Genomic DNA, 15750 nt, shown 5'->3' on the forward strand with positions numbered 1-15750 from the left:
TATTATTATTATTATTATTATTATTTAATTCATGTTTAAAATAAAAAAGTTTAATTTACCATATGTGGGTTTAAATATTTCAATCCACAGTTATTGCTGCAACACTACAGTTTTGTAACCATATCATGATCACTATGGTTATAATTGTATTTATGATCGATTTTATCTGCAATTTTTCACTATTGTAATATCAACACAACCTAAATTTCAAATCATAGTTCATAATGTTCCATAATATATATATATATATATATATATATATATATATATATATATATATATATATGTATTCGCATTAACCATGGCTCAGTACCGTGAATCTTCAGTCGAGAGGTCAGAGTCAATGTACTAAAGATCCAACGCAATCCCACGTGAAAAACAGAAGATCCATAGCCTTTTGAATTTCAATGATTCTACCTCCGTCTTAATCATCTGCCATTAGTGAAATTCAACTCTTTTTCCTTTTACCTGTATGTTTCCACAAAAGAATTAGTACTTGGGTAGATGAAGAAAAACTGCATTGAACAAGTATATTTTATAACTTTATTAAGCCGAAAACCTGTTTAGGCTTATGCTCCCATTCCACTTAGTTAACCTATTTTCTTTCATTTCGTGTAAGTACACACGAATCATTAATTTGGTCATATTTGACTTCTTCTAGCTTGCAATGTATGTTACTATGTTTACCCTGAAGGAGTGATGTTTACATTGACTAGCAAATGATAATAATTATGAACTCTTGAAATTTCTTACAACTTAAAAGCATCTCTGTGAACTCGAGTCACTGGCTCACTGCTGTCAAATAAATCTTGACACGTAAAGTAAACAATTAATGACAAACGAATCACCATTGCTACGTTCGCCTGGAAGGAAAATAATTCAACACATACGCACACACAAAATAATAATAAAAATAATGATAACGTAATCCATTGCATCATTAATTTCCATCATGTATTTAAGTTTCAATGCATAGCTATATTCTCCTACCAATAATTATACCCTGAAATTTTCATTTCCTTCAAACACATAACACCCAACAAGTGTGGAAGATACTTGCTAATAACTTTAGGCTTGTCTTTGATTATGCACGGATACCAAAAGTTCGAAAAAGCTAAGAGGGTAATGGGAGAGGTTGGAGAAGAAAATGAGAGGTTGAAGCTTTCATTGGCACGGGTTGTAAGGGATACAAGTAGTGACGAAGAAAACGAAGAAAGTGAGGAACTTATCTCCCTTTCTCTTGGAATTTCATCCAAAGGCCAACAGCATGAGAAGAAGAATAGCAAAGGAACTGAAAGGATAAGTGAAAGTGAGGATTTAAATAAAGGACTTGATCTTGGGTTAGACATCAGGTTTGACCCTTCATTTCAGGTTGAAGCCACAAAAAATCCCAACACTGAAAGTAGCTGTGATTATGAAAGGAATGAAGAGAATATCAGGGACATGTGGCCACCCAGTAAAGTTCTCAAGACAAAAAGAATTGGGGATAAAAGTGAAGCTTCTCAACATTCTCAGCTTAAGAAAGCTAGGGTTTGTATCAGAGCCAGATGTGATACCCAAACGGTTAGTATAAACATGTACTATACTGAACATAACTACATAATGCTTCTTGATAATATATTTAACATTGAGTTTCTTTTCTTTGTCCCAATAACATTTGCATAGTTCCAAATTGAAATAAATCATGGATTTAAATTACATTGTAACTGTAATTGGGGTTGCAATATAGCGATTTTTTAGGCTTTTTTTTCACCATTTGTATACGCGTACTTTACTTTATAAGCCTTCAAGGTGACTTGTTAGGCTTCTGAAAGACTGAAACTAAATTGCGATTGGGTCGGCTGCATTGATTAGTCCTTTTTCTCAATTTTGCTTATTGTAATGCAACCACAATTACAATTTAAAATTGTGAAATCAATATTAAAGACAGAAATCGAAATAGAAGAATAAATAATAATCAAGGTGTAACTTTGTAATAGAAGAATTGTCATTAAATTTATAAAATATTACTGTATTACTTTCTGTTAAGAAGAAATTTGTTAATTAAAGAAACATAAAGAGTACTCTAATATGCATACAAAAGTTCAAAATGTACAAGATAAATATTATTATATATATAAATTTCAGTACTATTGTTTTTCCTTTTTCTCAATTCTTTCAAGGCTGAAATTAGAACATTATTGAACTTTAAAACAGATGAATGATGGTTGCCAATGGAGAAAATATGGACAGAAAATGGCAAAAGGGAATCCGTGCCCCCGAGCGTACTATCGATGCACTGTCTCTCCCTCTTGTCCCGTGAGAAAACAGGTAAAGGGTTTTCTAATGGATTGTCTCAGGTAACAAAGGAGAATAGGTCATAAATGGAGAGCAATAAAACGATTGCATACATGCATTACCAAATTCCAGTTCTTATATTTTTCTTTACCTCCACTTCAGTTTGTTTCTAAACAAATGATTGCATGAGTAAGCAATATTTTTTATTAGACTAAGGTTAAATGCAATGAGACTAATATATTTTTTTTATTAGCAAAGAAAATAAATAAAGGGGAACAAGAGGGTACCCAAACCCAAATACAAAGTTTGAACACTTCAGAGCTTTGATGAACATAAATGACTGATTAACCTATTTAAGAAAAGATAAATAAAAACCATTCATCTTATCCCTAATTCAAATCTATGATCTTAATTTTATCATTTCCATTATAATATCAAAACTTGAAGACTAATCGTTATAAAAACTGTGATTATTATAGCTCCGTGAGGACCATATGACAACAAATCATAGTGCACCAAGCCTCTTTTGCTTTGTTTCCCAGTAAAATGTCACGATGTTGCAGGAAGTTGGCCCTGAAATTTTTATGAAGCACATTCTGATACCGTATACATTTAAAACATTCCTGCCAAATACCATTTGAAATATTGCATATATAAACTTCTCTGATATATGTCGATCGGTTTCCTGTTTCTGAGTATCACTCTTTAAAATCTTAAATTTTAATATGGGATTTAACTCAAGTGACTGATGGACTTATACGCTTAGGCAGAGTTATCTAGGTTGAATAACATTATTTGCAATAACAGTTTCTCTTATTGATTTTATGACTTAACAATTGAAATTGTAAACTCGAAAGGTTATAGCTAACATTAATAATTAATTAACCTTAATTATTTGCTTCAAAATTTTCAGGTTCAAAGATGTGCTGAAGACATTTCAATCTTGATTACCACATATGAAGGAACCCACAACCATCCACTGCCAACTTCAGCCACCACCATAGCCTACACAACTGCTGCGGCCGCTTCAATGCTTCAGTCTCCCTTATTGAGCTCACAGGACCTACCCAATTCAGATTCAATTTCCCTTATCTACCCTGGGGCTTCTGATAACATGAATGCCCTAAAATTCACATCAAGCTATCAGCAATTTTCAAAACCACAACAGCTATACTATCACAACTCATATATTTCAATCTCCAATTCCCACCCCACAATCACTCTTGACCTTACCACACCTCCAACTTCACCTCAAAACGGAAAATTCACCCCAGGCTTGTCTTTCATGCCAAAATATTCATCAACAAACAATTTTTCCTCAAGTACTAACTCTTCTTTGCAATCTAGTATGCTACAGCCGCCTTATTGGAATTCTTATAATGAATACTTCAACTATGGGGGATTGATCACCCAAACTAGAAACCAAAATGGTTGCTTTATGAACACTGGAAAACTACCATTTCAGGGGCATCTCTACCAACCCACTTACACTAGAAGCTGTGCATTTTCTCAACAACCTTTACCAAATTCCACTGCAGCAGCAACAAAGGCAATCACATCTAACCCAAAATTTCAATCTGCACTAGCGGTTGCTCTCCCAACATACGTTGGTAATGGAGCTGCTAGTGGTGAGGTAAAAGAAAATCATGTTGGGGTCGAAAGTGAAGCTTTGAACTTAAATCTAGGTGGAGAGATGCCATACACAATGAAAATGCATCTTCAAGGCGCATGAGCTTGCCATCATGTGTACCTAATGTTCCGAAAGCGAACTCGGCCATATTTCAACCATCACAAGCATCTAAAAGTTCCCTTGGATCATCGATATCGTCTAATAAATGTAACCAACTCTTAGACTAATGGAAGTCAAATAGTGTACAAATCACACCATTCGTTCTAGTATTTCCCAAAGTTGGTTTTGTACTGTAAAGAATAGCGAGAATAAAAAAGTTTGCTACTTGGCATATGCGATCACCAAAATAGAACAATAATTTATTGTTGTTTCCTTTTGCAAAATTTCATAATGAAAGTTATTGTTTGCTATTTACCTATAACTTGATAACATATATTTATTTACTTGAAGCAACTATATTTATGTAGATATACTAGTATTTGAACACATGGGATGTATTAGAATAATTATACAGTTATGATTTATTATTTAGGGAGAAAATGGTGTATTAGTAATTTTTTTCTTATTAATAATTTTGAAAACAAATAGAAAATAACTTATCAGTCTTTTGTGGAAGAAATAAAAATATAACTTATATATGCACTTAATATAGTAAAATAATTTGATATAATATTATGTGATTTATAGATGACAAATAAAATTACAAATGTAGCATTGCAAAAGCTGGGATAATCTTATGTTTGTAATAAAAGAATATCTCAAAAAAAGATTAACCTCTTACTAAAAGAAAAAAATATTATATATGATAAACTTAAGGTTGTTCAGAGCAGCTTGTATGGTAGAATGATGTATTTTTTACCCCTTGTACCTCGCTTTCTGTTGTAAATACAATAAATGCTCGCAAAGATCCTAATTCCAATGATGGCGATGATGGATCTTTCTTACTTAACCCAGAGATATACTTGTCAAAGTTCGTGGGAGAATAATCCAGAACGTAGGCATCTAATTTGAAGGCCATTTTCGACTGAGATAACATTTACTTTGACATTGGCTAGAAGTAGTGGGGTGAAGCATTACATCAAGGAAACTCCCTTGTGTTATTAGCAACATTTTGGGCTTGTGATATAGTAACACCTACACACAATATTACCTTTTAGTTGGTACTTTTGCTAGACTAAATGCATGTTTTCTATGAAATTTTGATGTGATTATTTAATATTGATAACAAACTAAATCAAGCTGAAACTCCCATATAATTCTATAACATACTGTACTATATGATAAGTAAGGGTGTCACACCTAAAAGAAAATAAATAAATAAATGTCTTTAGAAGACTAGTCCCTCAATAATATTGGTCCCCATGTTAACTCCCATTTCTAAAACAATGGCGAAAAAATGGCATGACACATTAGAAACCATGGAGAAGATCTAACTAGCTAGCACAAAAAAATAAAGTAAAACAGCATTTTGGTCATTTGTAAAACAGAGTCAAACAAGTCAACCCATAAAAGAAGAAAATGGTGAGATTGAATTAAGAGAGAAAAAAATGGGACAAGCCTTTAGTTTTACCAACATGCACCAATTGTCCACCATTACCATAACCTCTATCTTTCACACAACTGAAAATGTCATCCAATTGTCCACCATTAACTTATCAAATTGAGTAATCTATGCATGAAATTGAAAGAGGTGCGTGATGACTTGGTGGATGATGACACAAAAATTAAATGAGTTATTTATTTATTTTAATGAACTCGTAATGGTGGGCAAAAAAGTTGACTAACGAAGGTGTGAGCAAGAAGTGTGCAGGGTTGGTGTGGTGGTGTAGTTATTGCAATGGTTTCAGCATAGCAGTTTGAAAATGATTTTGGGAATGGGGCAAATAGGTGCATGAATGAGAGAGGTTGTTAGGGAGGCTAGTTCATGAGGTGGTGGTGCAAAGCATCCTGGGCACTTGGCCTTGTTAGAGGCGCAACTTAGTTTCATTATAGCTTTTGGAGGAACTTCAGTGATCGAGGATGGTGCAAAGCAAAGGTAGCTAATAATGAGAAAAAGAGGTCAACGGTAGTGACATAATGTGGTCACGTTTGGTAGTTGTCGATAATAATGGTGGCTATTGTGTAAGGCTAGGGTTTTGGTCTCTTGGTGGCTGAGCAAAGCGAAGATATTCATGGTGAGGTTATAGGTCTAACCAAAGGAGTGTTGACGACAACGGTTCGAGTGGTTCATGGATGATTTGATGATGGTTCATGGGTATGACTAGATTCGAAGGAGTCTATAGAATTTTTTGGAGGTTGAATGAATTGTGGTGCCATGGAAAGGATAAAAGGAATGTAAATCTATTTATCTTGATTCGACTACCAATCATCTATATATGACATTCCAGTTCCTATATTTTCACTCTAGATATTTACATTGACTAATCAATACTACAATATCCTTTTATAAAGGTTTGAGATACTTCGCCTAAAAATAACTAGGGATACCTCACCCTAATGCTCAAAAGGATACTTTGCCCTTATAAAACACTATTAATACCACTAAAAATACCTCACCTAATTAATACCTATAAGGATATCTTATCACAAAACAAAACACTTTAAAAGTAATACAACTTGAGGCTTTAATAATCTCGTACTAATGTAGTAAATAAGCTCCGAGAGAAATTTTAATTTTTAATATTTATTTTCTTTTTCTCTTGTCAAAAACATGTAAATAAATGCCTTTAAATAAATTAAAAATTGATTTAAAAACAAGTTATAGAAACCAAAATAATTTGCAAATGGTTTTAGAAAGAAATAACTTAAAAATAGTATGCTGGAAAACAATTTTGCAAAAGATTTTAAAATGATATTTGTTTGGAGGGCAAGTGTACATGTCAAGAAGTAATAAAGGGTTCTTAAATTAAATTCTCGAAATATCGTCCCACAAGGATTGTTTTTCAATTACTAAGAATTTCCTAATTTAATTGTTTAAGCTTCAAAGATATGAGATTAATTAAAACAAGAATTTCTAAAATTAATTATAAACTAAGAGTAAGGAATACATTGCACGTCTTGGTTAAACTTCTCGGAGAGGAACCTAGGGCATATGAGTTTTCTCATTCAATCCTTTATGTTATTTTTGTGTTTAACTCTAAATTCGATTTCCTTGTGATTACCAATCATTCATACAAATACTATTAATATTCAATGGTCATGCAATATTAATATTCTTTTCTCTAAATTAACATCCTCAATGATCATGCAAGATATCAATTTAAGAAAGCTTAAAGAACCTATGAACTTGTTAATTTAATAACGATTAGAAGAGAAAGATTGGTTTAGTCTACCTAATCTTTCATCCCGTTTTATCCTATAAATCTATTAATTAACCGAGGTACGGTCGCCTAACGATGTAATTAATTAGGATTAAGAGTGAGATGCGATAGGATAAATTTTAATCATGAAACAGAAATCGAATTAAGATTCAAACATCAAAATCTCATAAATTTATAAATAACAATTCCCATAGCCCTAGCTATGGATTTAGTTACTCATGTTGAAAGAAATAGTTAAAACAATCATAAACAAAACCATAATCAAGAGAAATAGCAAACTAGAATATGAGATGAATCTTCCGTCTTCAAGTATGGTCACTTGAAGCTCCAGTTTCTGCCAAGAATATGCTAAGGATTTGTACAAGAGAGGTGAAAATGATCGAAACCTCGAAGGACTAAAGTTGTGTGTAAAATGGTGTTCAAAAGATGCCTTTGACGATGCCTTTCTCCCCCTATTTATAGAGTTTGAACTCCTTTAAAATTGTAAGATTGGGTTTCCGCAAACGAGCACAGCCGTGCACCACAATGCAGCACGGTCATGCATTCCTTCAAAGCACCCCTGTGCTTGTTGGGCGTGCTTACTGTTGTAGGACTCTAATCTTCATCCAGTTGGGTCCAATATGCACCAAAATTCACTTCAGGCTTCCTTCTACCAAACAACACAATCAATATATAAATTTGTGTAAAATATCAATGAAATAAAAGTCAGATATGAATATTTTATGGCTGTAAATAAGATCAAATTACAGACTTATCAATATTTTTAAAAATAATTTCTTGTATAATATTAATATAAAATTAACCCTTATAATCTTAAAATATTTTTAAAAAAATTAAATTAAAAAATTATAGTTTAAATTTTTGAAATATATATAAATTTTAACTCATTTTTCATGTTTATCTTTGTCAAAACTTCAACTTAGCTATTTGACCATTTTTATTTATAGTTATAAAGGCTTGTTCTTTTCCTTTTCTTTTCTTGATTCCACCTTAACCCTCCTTTTCATCCTTCAATAACAAAATGAATTACACAATTTTTTATATACTTGATAATAAGAGTTAATATAAGGACCAACTTGATAATAGAATTTCTTCTTCATTTTTTATAAACTAATTTGATCAATTTCCTTTATTTTTTTTTATCATCAAAATAATTTGCATTATTTACAAGAGCACAAATAGTACTCCATAAGAAGAATTTTATACGCGTTATACAGATGTTTGCTACTGCTTAAGTTCACATGTATTCAACCCCTTACGCTTGAACTTGACTTAGCTAAAGAGAGGGGATGCATTGAGACGTACTCAATCTCACAAATAAAAAACATAATTAAGCTAGATATAGGGAGAGAAGTAAGGCGTACAGGGACCTAGTGTTTCGTTTTTGTTTTTATTTTTGTTTTTGTTTTTATTTTCCAATTTGTTTTGTTTTCAATTTGTGTTTATTTTTATTTTTCTGGGTTAAATTAAATTTGTTTTTTATTTTAAATTCATTTTCAGTTTTTAGATCTATTTTCAAATTTTAAATTCCCTTTTTAGTTTTAGATCTATTTTTTGCTTTCGTTTTAAATTACTTTTGTTTTAAATTCATCTTTAAATCACAAAACTTCCAAATTAACCACTGTTGCATGTTTAAAATTGAAAACATAATGAATTTGTATTTGTGTGAAATGACCTAGCTTTGCTCGCTATATTACAAAATTAATTGAAAAATTTAGTTTTATTTGACACCATTACAACGTGAGTGTCAGCAGCAATACCCCCTCTCGCTATAACGAAAATCTTAAAGGAAACTGTACTCTGGTATCTGTAGAATCTCACTACAACGAGATCTTTTTACTATATCGAGACTGTATCTAAACATACACATTCCTCTGTTGCACTCTCGGTACAGCGAGAACGCAACTGAATCACCTTTTTTTCACAGGACCTCATCGCTATAGCAAAAACGCCACAAGCTCATGCTCTCCACTCTAGGTGTTCTCGCTATAGTGAGAACACCCTCCAACACACACTTAGCCAATATTTTCAATCAATCAAACCACATCAATAATTATACATAAATACATACATACATATATATATATATATATATATATATATATATTCATCTATACGTATTCATACATATACACATACATTCACATCATCATACTCATTCAAATAGAAATTTGTAATTTATATTAATATATGAAACATCATTACAAAATTTAGGACGTTACACTTCCTGCAATATAGCTTTCTATTTTCTTAATTTTTTCTTTTCGTTCACTCTAAAATTCACTTGTCGTCCCCCCTCTCTCGCTCCTCCTTTCTTTTAATGACTAAAATAATGTTTTATTCAATAAATATGATGATAGTATGATAAATATGAATTGGATGAAGGATATGGTAGTAATATATTATTAAATCTTATTATTTAAAATTATATAAGATTTTGGTGTTCAAAAATTTATATTTTTTTCATACGATTCCTCTAGTAATAATTTGTTACTTTTTTTAGTATGCGCTTTTGTTTAATTTTAACTTGATTTATACAATATCACGTAGAATTAACGTGAATGATGATGTTATTAATACTACATTTTATTTATATTATATCTTACTAAATTATATGAGTTAACTTGAATGTTTATGTAACTAAATGACAAAATAAAATATCAATAGATAAATAAAATGAAAATAATTTTTGAGAAACTAGATTGAAAAAAAAAGAAGGAAGAACCGTATAAAAAAGTTATAAAAAATTTACGATTAAAATTTTATTCAAGCCTTTTGTTTAATATATTTAGTTTTTCTTTTCTTCTAATTTAAAAATATGATTAATTGAAAAAAATTTAAACATATATAAAAAGTTCTTACCATTGAATATTTAAAATTTGCTCATTAAAAATTGAATAGATTATTTTTATTTATTATAAACTGTAATAAAATATTTTAATAATATTTAAAAAATTTAATTTTGATGAACTATTGATATAATTTACCTAATAATTTAGAAATTTTGAATTTTTTATTAAAATATTATTACAAGTGTGATCATTAAATTAATGACAAATTTTACACAGAAAATGTATTTGAATTAAATTTATAGTATTACAAATTTTTACATTAAATTCCTTATATTCAATTCCCCTTGTGAAAAAAAAGCTGACGTCAAATGCAAATGGGTATGTATAATGCAGAATGTGTGATGGGTTGTTGGGAGTTTGTAGCAAGTTGGCAAGAAAGGCAGACATCATCTGAGAGAAAAGAAAGAAAAAAAAGCATTTGGGATTGGGACCGCTAAGCTGACCAGACCTGACCATTCTACAAAAATCAAAATTATTGCAACTAAAAGATTCTCTCTCTCTCTCTCTCTCTCTCTCTCTCTCTCTCTCATGAACCCTTTGCCATGGAACCATTTCTCTCTTAACAAAACCAAAATAATTTTCTTTTCGCATTCTTTCCCTTCCTTTCTTGATTCTTCCAAGTCCATTCCAAGCTCCAAGCTCATCTTCACTCACAGGTCAGAACCTTCTTTCTCTCTTTATATGTTTCGATTTCGCTTAAAAATCCGATTTTTGTTTTCTGTGGATGGCTTTTCTTGAAACTAATTCATACCCAGAGTATTTACTCTGGCATTTGTATCAAAACCCCCTTATTTGTTTCGTAATTGTTGTGGTGGAAATGGTGAAGACGATCTGGGGTGTCTACTAAGAATCCCCGTTCTGTGATTGTGTGAAGAAATTTTAATGGGGTGTATGGAAACTGTTGATTTTTCTGTTTTCTTGTTTTGGGCTCTTACAGAGCATGAATTAGCATATACCCACTTCTTTGTTTAGTCTGTGAATGAATTGAATCTTTCTTTTAGTTCACTGATGCAAACTCAAGGACTGTTGCTGAGTTGAATGTACAACTCTTTGTATTATTATGTTGTTCAATTGTGAATGTTTTGTGGGACAATTCAGATGTTTTCTCATTAAGTATTAGTGGATTGATGATTGCTAAGCTCTGAGAAAGTAAACTGTGCTCTATTGTCTGTGTGTTTGCATTCTCTGAACCTTTGATGTTGTTCTCTGACATGTAATAAAAGATTTTCATGTTTCTTCAATATAGTTACTCACTCAATCACTCTCTCTCTCTCTCTCTCAAATTTATATGTATGCACATGGCATGTCAATGAATGATTTCTACTGTTTGGATTGTAGTTGATTAGGATATAGGTGGTGAGGATGTCTACTCCGGCAAGGAAGAGGCTGATGAGAGATTTCAAAAGATTGCAACTAGATCCTCCTGCTGGCATCAGTGGGGCGCCCCAAGACAATAATATCATGCTTTGGAATGCTGTTATCTTTGGGTGTGTAAAAGTTTACAAATCCTGAAATTTTATTTTCTTTATTTCTAGTTTGTGTTTCTCTTTACTTTTCGGTTTTGGACGATTTAAATCATAACAGAAATATAATTATGCTTTTCTTGGTGCTTTTTCAGACCAGATGATACCCCGTGGGATGGAGGTACATTTATATCTTCCACCTTATGTAACTGAGACTTTGTGTCCTATTTCGATGTTTCCTCTTGTTGCAATAATTGTTTGATTTTCTGGTATGTGTGATAGCATTAATCTTTGTTATGATCAAGATTGATTAGAGGACGAACAGATTTTGTTCTAAAATAATATATAGAGCTGAAAGTTGAAGTGTGTTGAACTACATGCCCTTTTATCTATTATGTATATGTTTTGTTGCTTTAATATTATTTAATCAAATATCTTGATGTAAAATTGTGTCTTGCGTTCAACTTTGTCCTTGAAAGCAGAAATTAGAACAATTCAAGGTAGATCGGAAGTATCTAATATGGTATTATTCTTTTATTTTATTCATACAAACATAAGTTAAACCTGTAGGTGTGTCGCACAATGGTTAGTAACTTAGTATTTGATGTATTTTAGGTTCTTAAAAATATAATGGTTTAAATTGACTTTGTCATGGTCATTTAATTATGCCTGGGTGTGGAGGCTTCTAATTTCTGGTTTTTTGTCTGACTGATTCTGTCTTTCAGGTACGTTTAAGTTGACACTTCAGTTTACAGAGGATTATCCAAACAAACCACCTACAGTGCACTTTGTTTCTCGAATGTTTCATCCAAACAGTGAGTATAATAAAGATACCCTGCAAATCCATTTTGGAGTTAGGATGAGAATTTTTGAAATATTTGTGTAGTCAATGCCTGAGGGTTTCTACAACATTGATTTGGCTTTTGGAAATTATTATTGAATCAGCTTCTGAACAGTGGTGACTTTTCTTCCTGCAAACTTTTTCTGAGAATGGTTAAACTGAAAAGTAAAACATGCATTATTTTATGTTTTAGTCCTGATCTAGCACTTTGGTTCTAGAGTATAGATGGTGTGTATACCTCTTTTCCTTTTTATAAAGTTATTATTTTCATCATGGCATCCTGTAATGTTCAAATTTATTTATATTTGTTATAAAAGAAAATTTTAATATTTTAGATATTTAAAAGCATTCTAAACTCTTACAAGTAAAATAATTAAAGATGTGATTAAGGCCTTTTTCTCATTATCTATCTGTTTCCTGGAGATGCTGGTTTTGGGGATTGATAGGATTAAAATAGTCTGGATACTTTGACACCTGTGTAAGAATTTTGTATCATGCAATAACTTCATATAGAAAATTATTTTGGACAATCTGACTGATGCATCATACATAGTTAACAATTTAGCTTGTTGATCTGACACTCCGAATTTATGAAAAGTTCCTCAATAACAAGAATGTAATCAAACAGTAAATATTTCCTTTTGTATGCATTTTAATAGCTTTCAATATTTCTAAGCCCCTTTTACTTGGCAATTTAGTTTATGCAGATGGCAGTATATGCTTGGACATTTTACAAAATCAGTGGAGCCCAATTTATGATGTTGCTGCAATTCTTACCTCAATCCAGGTATTTGTGTTTGACTTAATATTTTAAAATTTCTATGAGACCATAAATTCTGGCAATGGTTTGATTGTACCCAGTCTATTAGAAAATGATATAAATTTCTAGAATAGTCTAGATAATTATATGAAACAATTTAAAAAAAATTATTTTTATCTTCTAGTTTGTAGATACTTCTAGAGAGAGTTCTAGAATATTGTATACCTTTTACTTTCAAGATAGTTCTAGAATATTAAAACACCCAAACATAATGGTGGATGATGTCTATAAATAGGCATGCTACCTCATTGTAAAAGTTAAGAAAAAGTAATCAACCTATCAATTCTTCATCTTTTGAATCTCTTGTTAAAACTTCTTCAACTCTCATTTTCAATTATTCCTACTAACATATTTCAACTATCTTACTCATCTCATCTACACCAAAAATTATCACAGTCCATCAATTTGTCTATGATACAATGGGTATCAATATCATTATTGAAAATACTTTACTCAATCACGGATGAAGGAGGAAAAATCAATTGTGCAAATAATTTGTTTTGAATATTACTTGAATCTTTGAATATGTTTTCATTAAGATTCTACATTGGTTAGGAATATCGTTTGAGTACTCTTTATAAGACTTGGACAATTCTTCCTCCTAAGCTAACTTTTGGGGTTGCATTATGCGAAATCCATTTCTTATGAATTTGTATGTGCCGTTACCTGCATTGAATTCTGAAATTATGGTAAAAGAAACAATGCCTTTTTATCTATTAGTTTTACATACGGTATCTGTCATGTAGATTCATGTACAAGTGATCTGCTTCGATATAATTCCCAATCATTTTTTGTCATGCAGTCATTTATCCAATCCATTTGAGTTCTCTCTTACAAGGCCGTATGTGCTGACAGATAACCCTACCAATTAAATTCAACTAATAAGAATAAAACCTAATTACTTAAGCCCATTTTGCTGATACTGTATATTCCTAGAATTGAGCCAACCCTCATTTGCCCAATTGACTATTTAATGTTAAAATGATTTACATCAATCCAAAAAGAACGAAGTAACCAAGAAAAACACATGAAGAAATTGTATATAACTTGATTAGATATATCGTGTTTGATTTGCTTTACTATGGAATCTTGTTGCAGTCATTGTTGTGTGATCCAAACCCAAATTCTCCAGCAAATTCTGAAGCTGCTCGGATGTTCAGCGAAAACAAGCGTGAATACAACAGAAGAGTTCGTGAGATTGTTGAGCAGAGTTGGACTGCTGATTGATTAATCATCCATCATAGGCCTTAGTGGCAGTTAAAAGGGGTTGTCAATGGATCTGATTGAATAATCACGAAACTTCTAAAAGAACAATTATGAATTTCTAGCTCTTGATAGAGTGCTTGCTCAAACTATATCAATTAATGTTCCACCTTATTTTCTCCATGTGCACACTCAATTTTTATTAAAACCCCATATCATTTGTTTCATCGTCATGACATAAGATGGCGTGCTGAATAACAGACTACTGTGGTTCGGAATAATCATTATTGTTAATATTATATAATATATGTAAAATAGATAGTGAAAAATTAATGGTTCATTATAAAAACAAATATTTTTAAAATTTTAAAATATTAAATACAATCGTTGATTTAAGAAGGAAATAAAATGTCATTTCAGAATAAAATATTAAATTATAATATATATATATATATATACTCAATTATTTATTTAAAATTTTAATTGTAATTATATAATTGTTTATAGTGTGTGTGGGAAGGGGAAGGGGAAGGGGGAGAGGGTTAAATGAGTGTAGTTACTAAATGCTCGTTTCAATATTCGTATCATAGAATTTTGTGGATATTTACTTATATTTGAATTCAAATTTATCAAGTATTTACCTTATTCATTGTAATATTATTTATTTATTTATTTGTTGATACTCAATGAGTACAGGACCCATCACCGATCGTCGTCCTTTAGGAACATGTATTACATGCCACTAAAAATATGATGAGCTAGATTGACGAGAGTGAAGCATTAGTCGAGGATAACTATTTGATGATAAATCTATTAAGGGATTTTTTTTATTTTTTATTTTTTCACATGTTTGGATACTTGAAGAAGGGATGAATTTCTATCATGATTAGTTAAGTACCTTTTAACTTTATTAAATAAATATAGTTATTAATGAAAAATATTAATAGACAAAGTAACTTCTAACGTATAAAATACTATACAATGTAAACAAAATACACTGTACAAAGTTGATGCCTTTAGTATTTTAAAGTTGGCGTTTAACTGATGAAAATTTAGGTCTAAATTTAGTTGTACTCATGATGAAAATGTTATTCCTAGCTTTGTATGGCTTATTGGAACAGTTTCATGATTTATTGGAACCATGGTAATCCAAAGGAGCAAGGAATTGATAAGAGCCTAAATAATACTTTTGATCAGAATTTCAATAGTAATAATGAAAATAATAACGATTTTCTAACTCAGGCAATATATGACAAGAAATTAAAAAATTATAAGTTTTATTAAAAAATGTAACATTTAATATAATCAATATATTGAATTTCATTAAATTACGTAATTTTTAAT

At 31.0% G+C, this 15750-nt stretch overlaps 2 protein-coding genes across 3 annotated transcripts; both read left to right on the top strand.

The window, feature by feature from the left end:
* The first annotated feature begins 1125 nt into the window (after positions 1-1125).
* Positions 1126-4009, top strand: LOC113859633 (probable WRKY transcription factor 61). Its single transcript, XM_027492355.1, has 3 exons — positions 1126-1563; positions 2197-2310; positions 3191-4009. The coding sequence occupies exons 1-3, from the start codon at positions 1126-1128 to the stop codon at positions 4007-4009; spliced, it is 1371 nt and encodes a 456-aa protein (XP_027348156.1).
* A 147-nt stretch (positions 4010-4156) lies between these two features.
* Positions 4157-14630, top strand: LOC113858267 (ubiquitin-conjugating enzyme E2 2-like). 2 transcript variants are annotated; one of them, XM_027490815.1, is made up of 6 exons: positions 4157-4167; positions 11418-11566; positions 11698-11723; positions 12268-12357; positions 13082-13170; positions 14302-14630. In XM_027490815.1, exons 2-6 carry the CDS (start codon positions 11442-11444, stop codon positions 14428-14430), a joined length of 459 nt encoding a protein of 152 aa, XP_027346616.1. In that variant the 5' UTR covers positions 4157-4167; positions 11418-11441; the 3' UTR covers positions 14431-14630. The 2 variants fall into 2 exon arrangements, with proteins under 2 accessions (XP_027346616.1, XP_027346617.1); XM_027490816.1 differs by lacking the exon at positions 4157-4167 and adding an exon at positions 10556-10735.
* Positions 14631-15750: the final 1120 nt, after the last annotated feature.

Source organism: Abrus precatorius, unplaced genomic scaffold, assembly GCF_003935025.1.
Source record: "Abrus precatorius isolate BTA unplaced genomic scaffold, Abrus_2018 Scaffold2, whole genome shotgun sequence".
NCBI lineage: Eukaryota > Viridiplantae > Streptophyta > Magnoliopsida > Fabales > Fabaceae > Abrus > Abrus precatorius.

Excerpts from the sequence above, each read along its gene's own strand:
- LOC113859633 (XM_027492355.1), top strand. The coding sequence starts at position 1,126 with ATGGGAGAGGTTGGAGAAGAAAATGAGAGGTTGAAGCTTTCATTGGCA. Across the intron at positions 1,564-2,196 it reads CCAGATGTGATACCCAAACG|ATGAATGATGGTTGCCAATG; the intron begins GTTAGTATAAAC and ends ACTTTAAAACAG. Across the intron at positions 2,311-3,190 it reads CTTGTCCCGTGAGAAAACAG|GTTCAAAGATGTGCTGAAGA; the intron begins GTAAAGGGTTTT and ends CAAAATTTTCAG.
- LOC113858267 (XM_027490815.1), top strand. The coding sequence starts at position 11,442 with ATGTCTACTCCGGCAAGGAAGAGGCTGATGAGAGATTTCAAAAGATTG. Across the intron at positions 11,724-12,267 it reads TGATACCCCGTGGGATGGAG|GTACGTTTAAGTTGACACTT; the intron begins GTACATTTATAT and ends TCTGTCTTTCAG. Across the intron at positions 12,358-13,081 it reads TCGAATGTTTCATCCAAACA|TTTATGCAGATGGCAGTATA; the intron begins GTGAGTATAATA and ends TTGGCAATTTAG.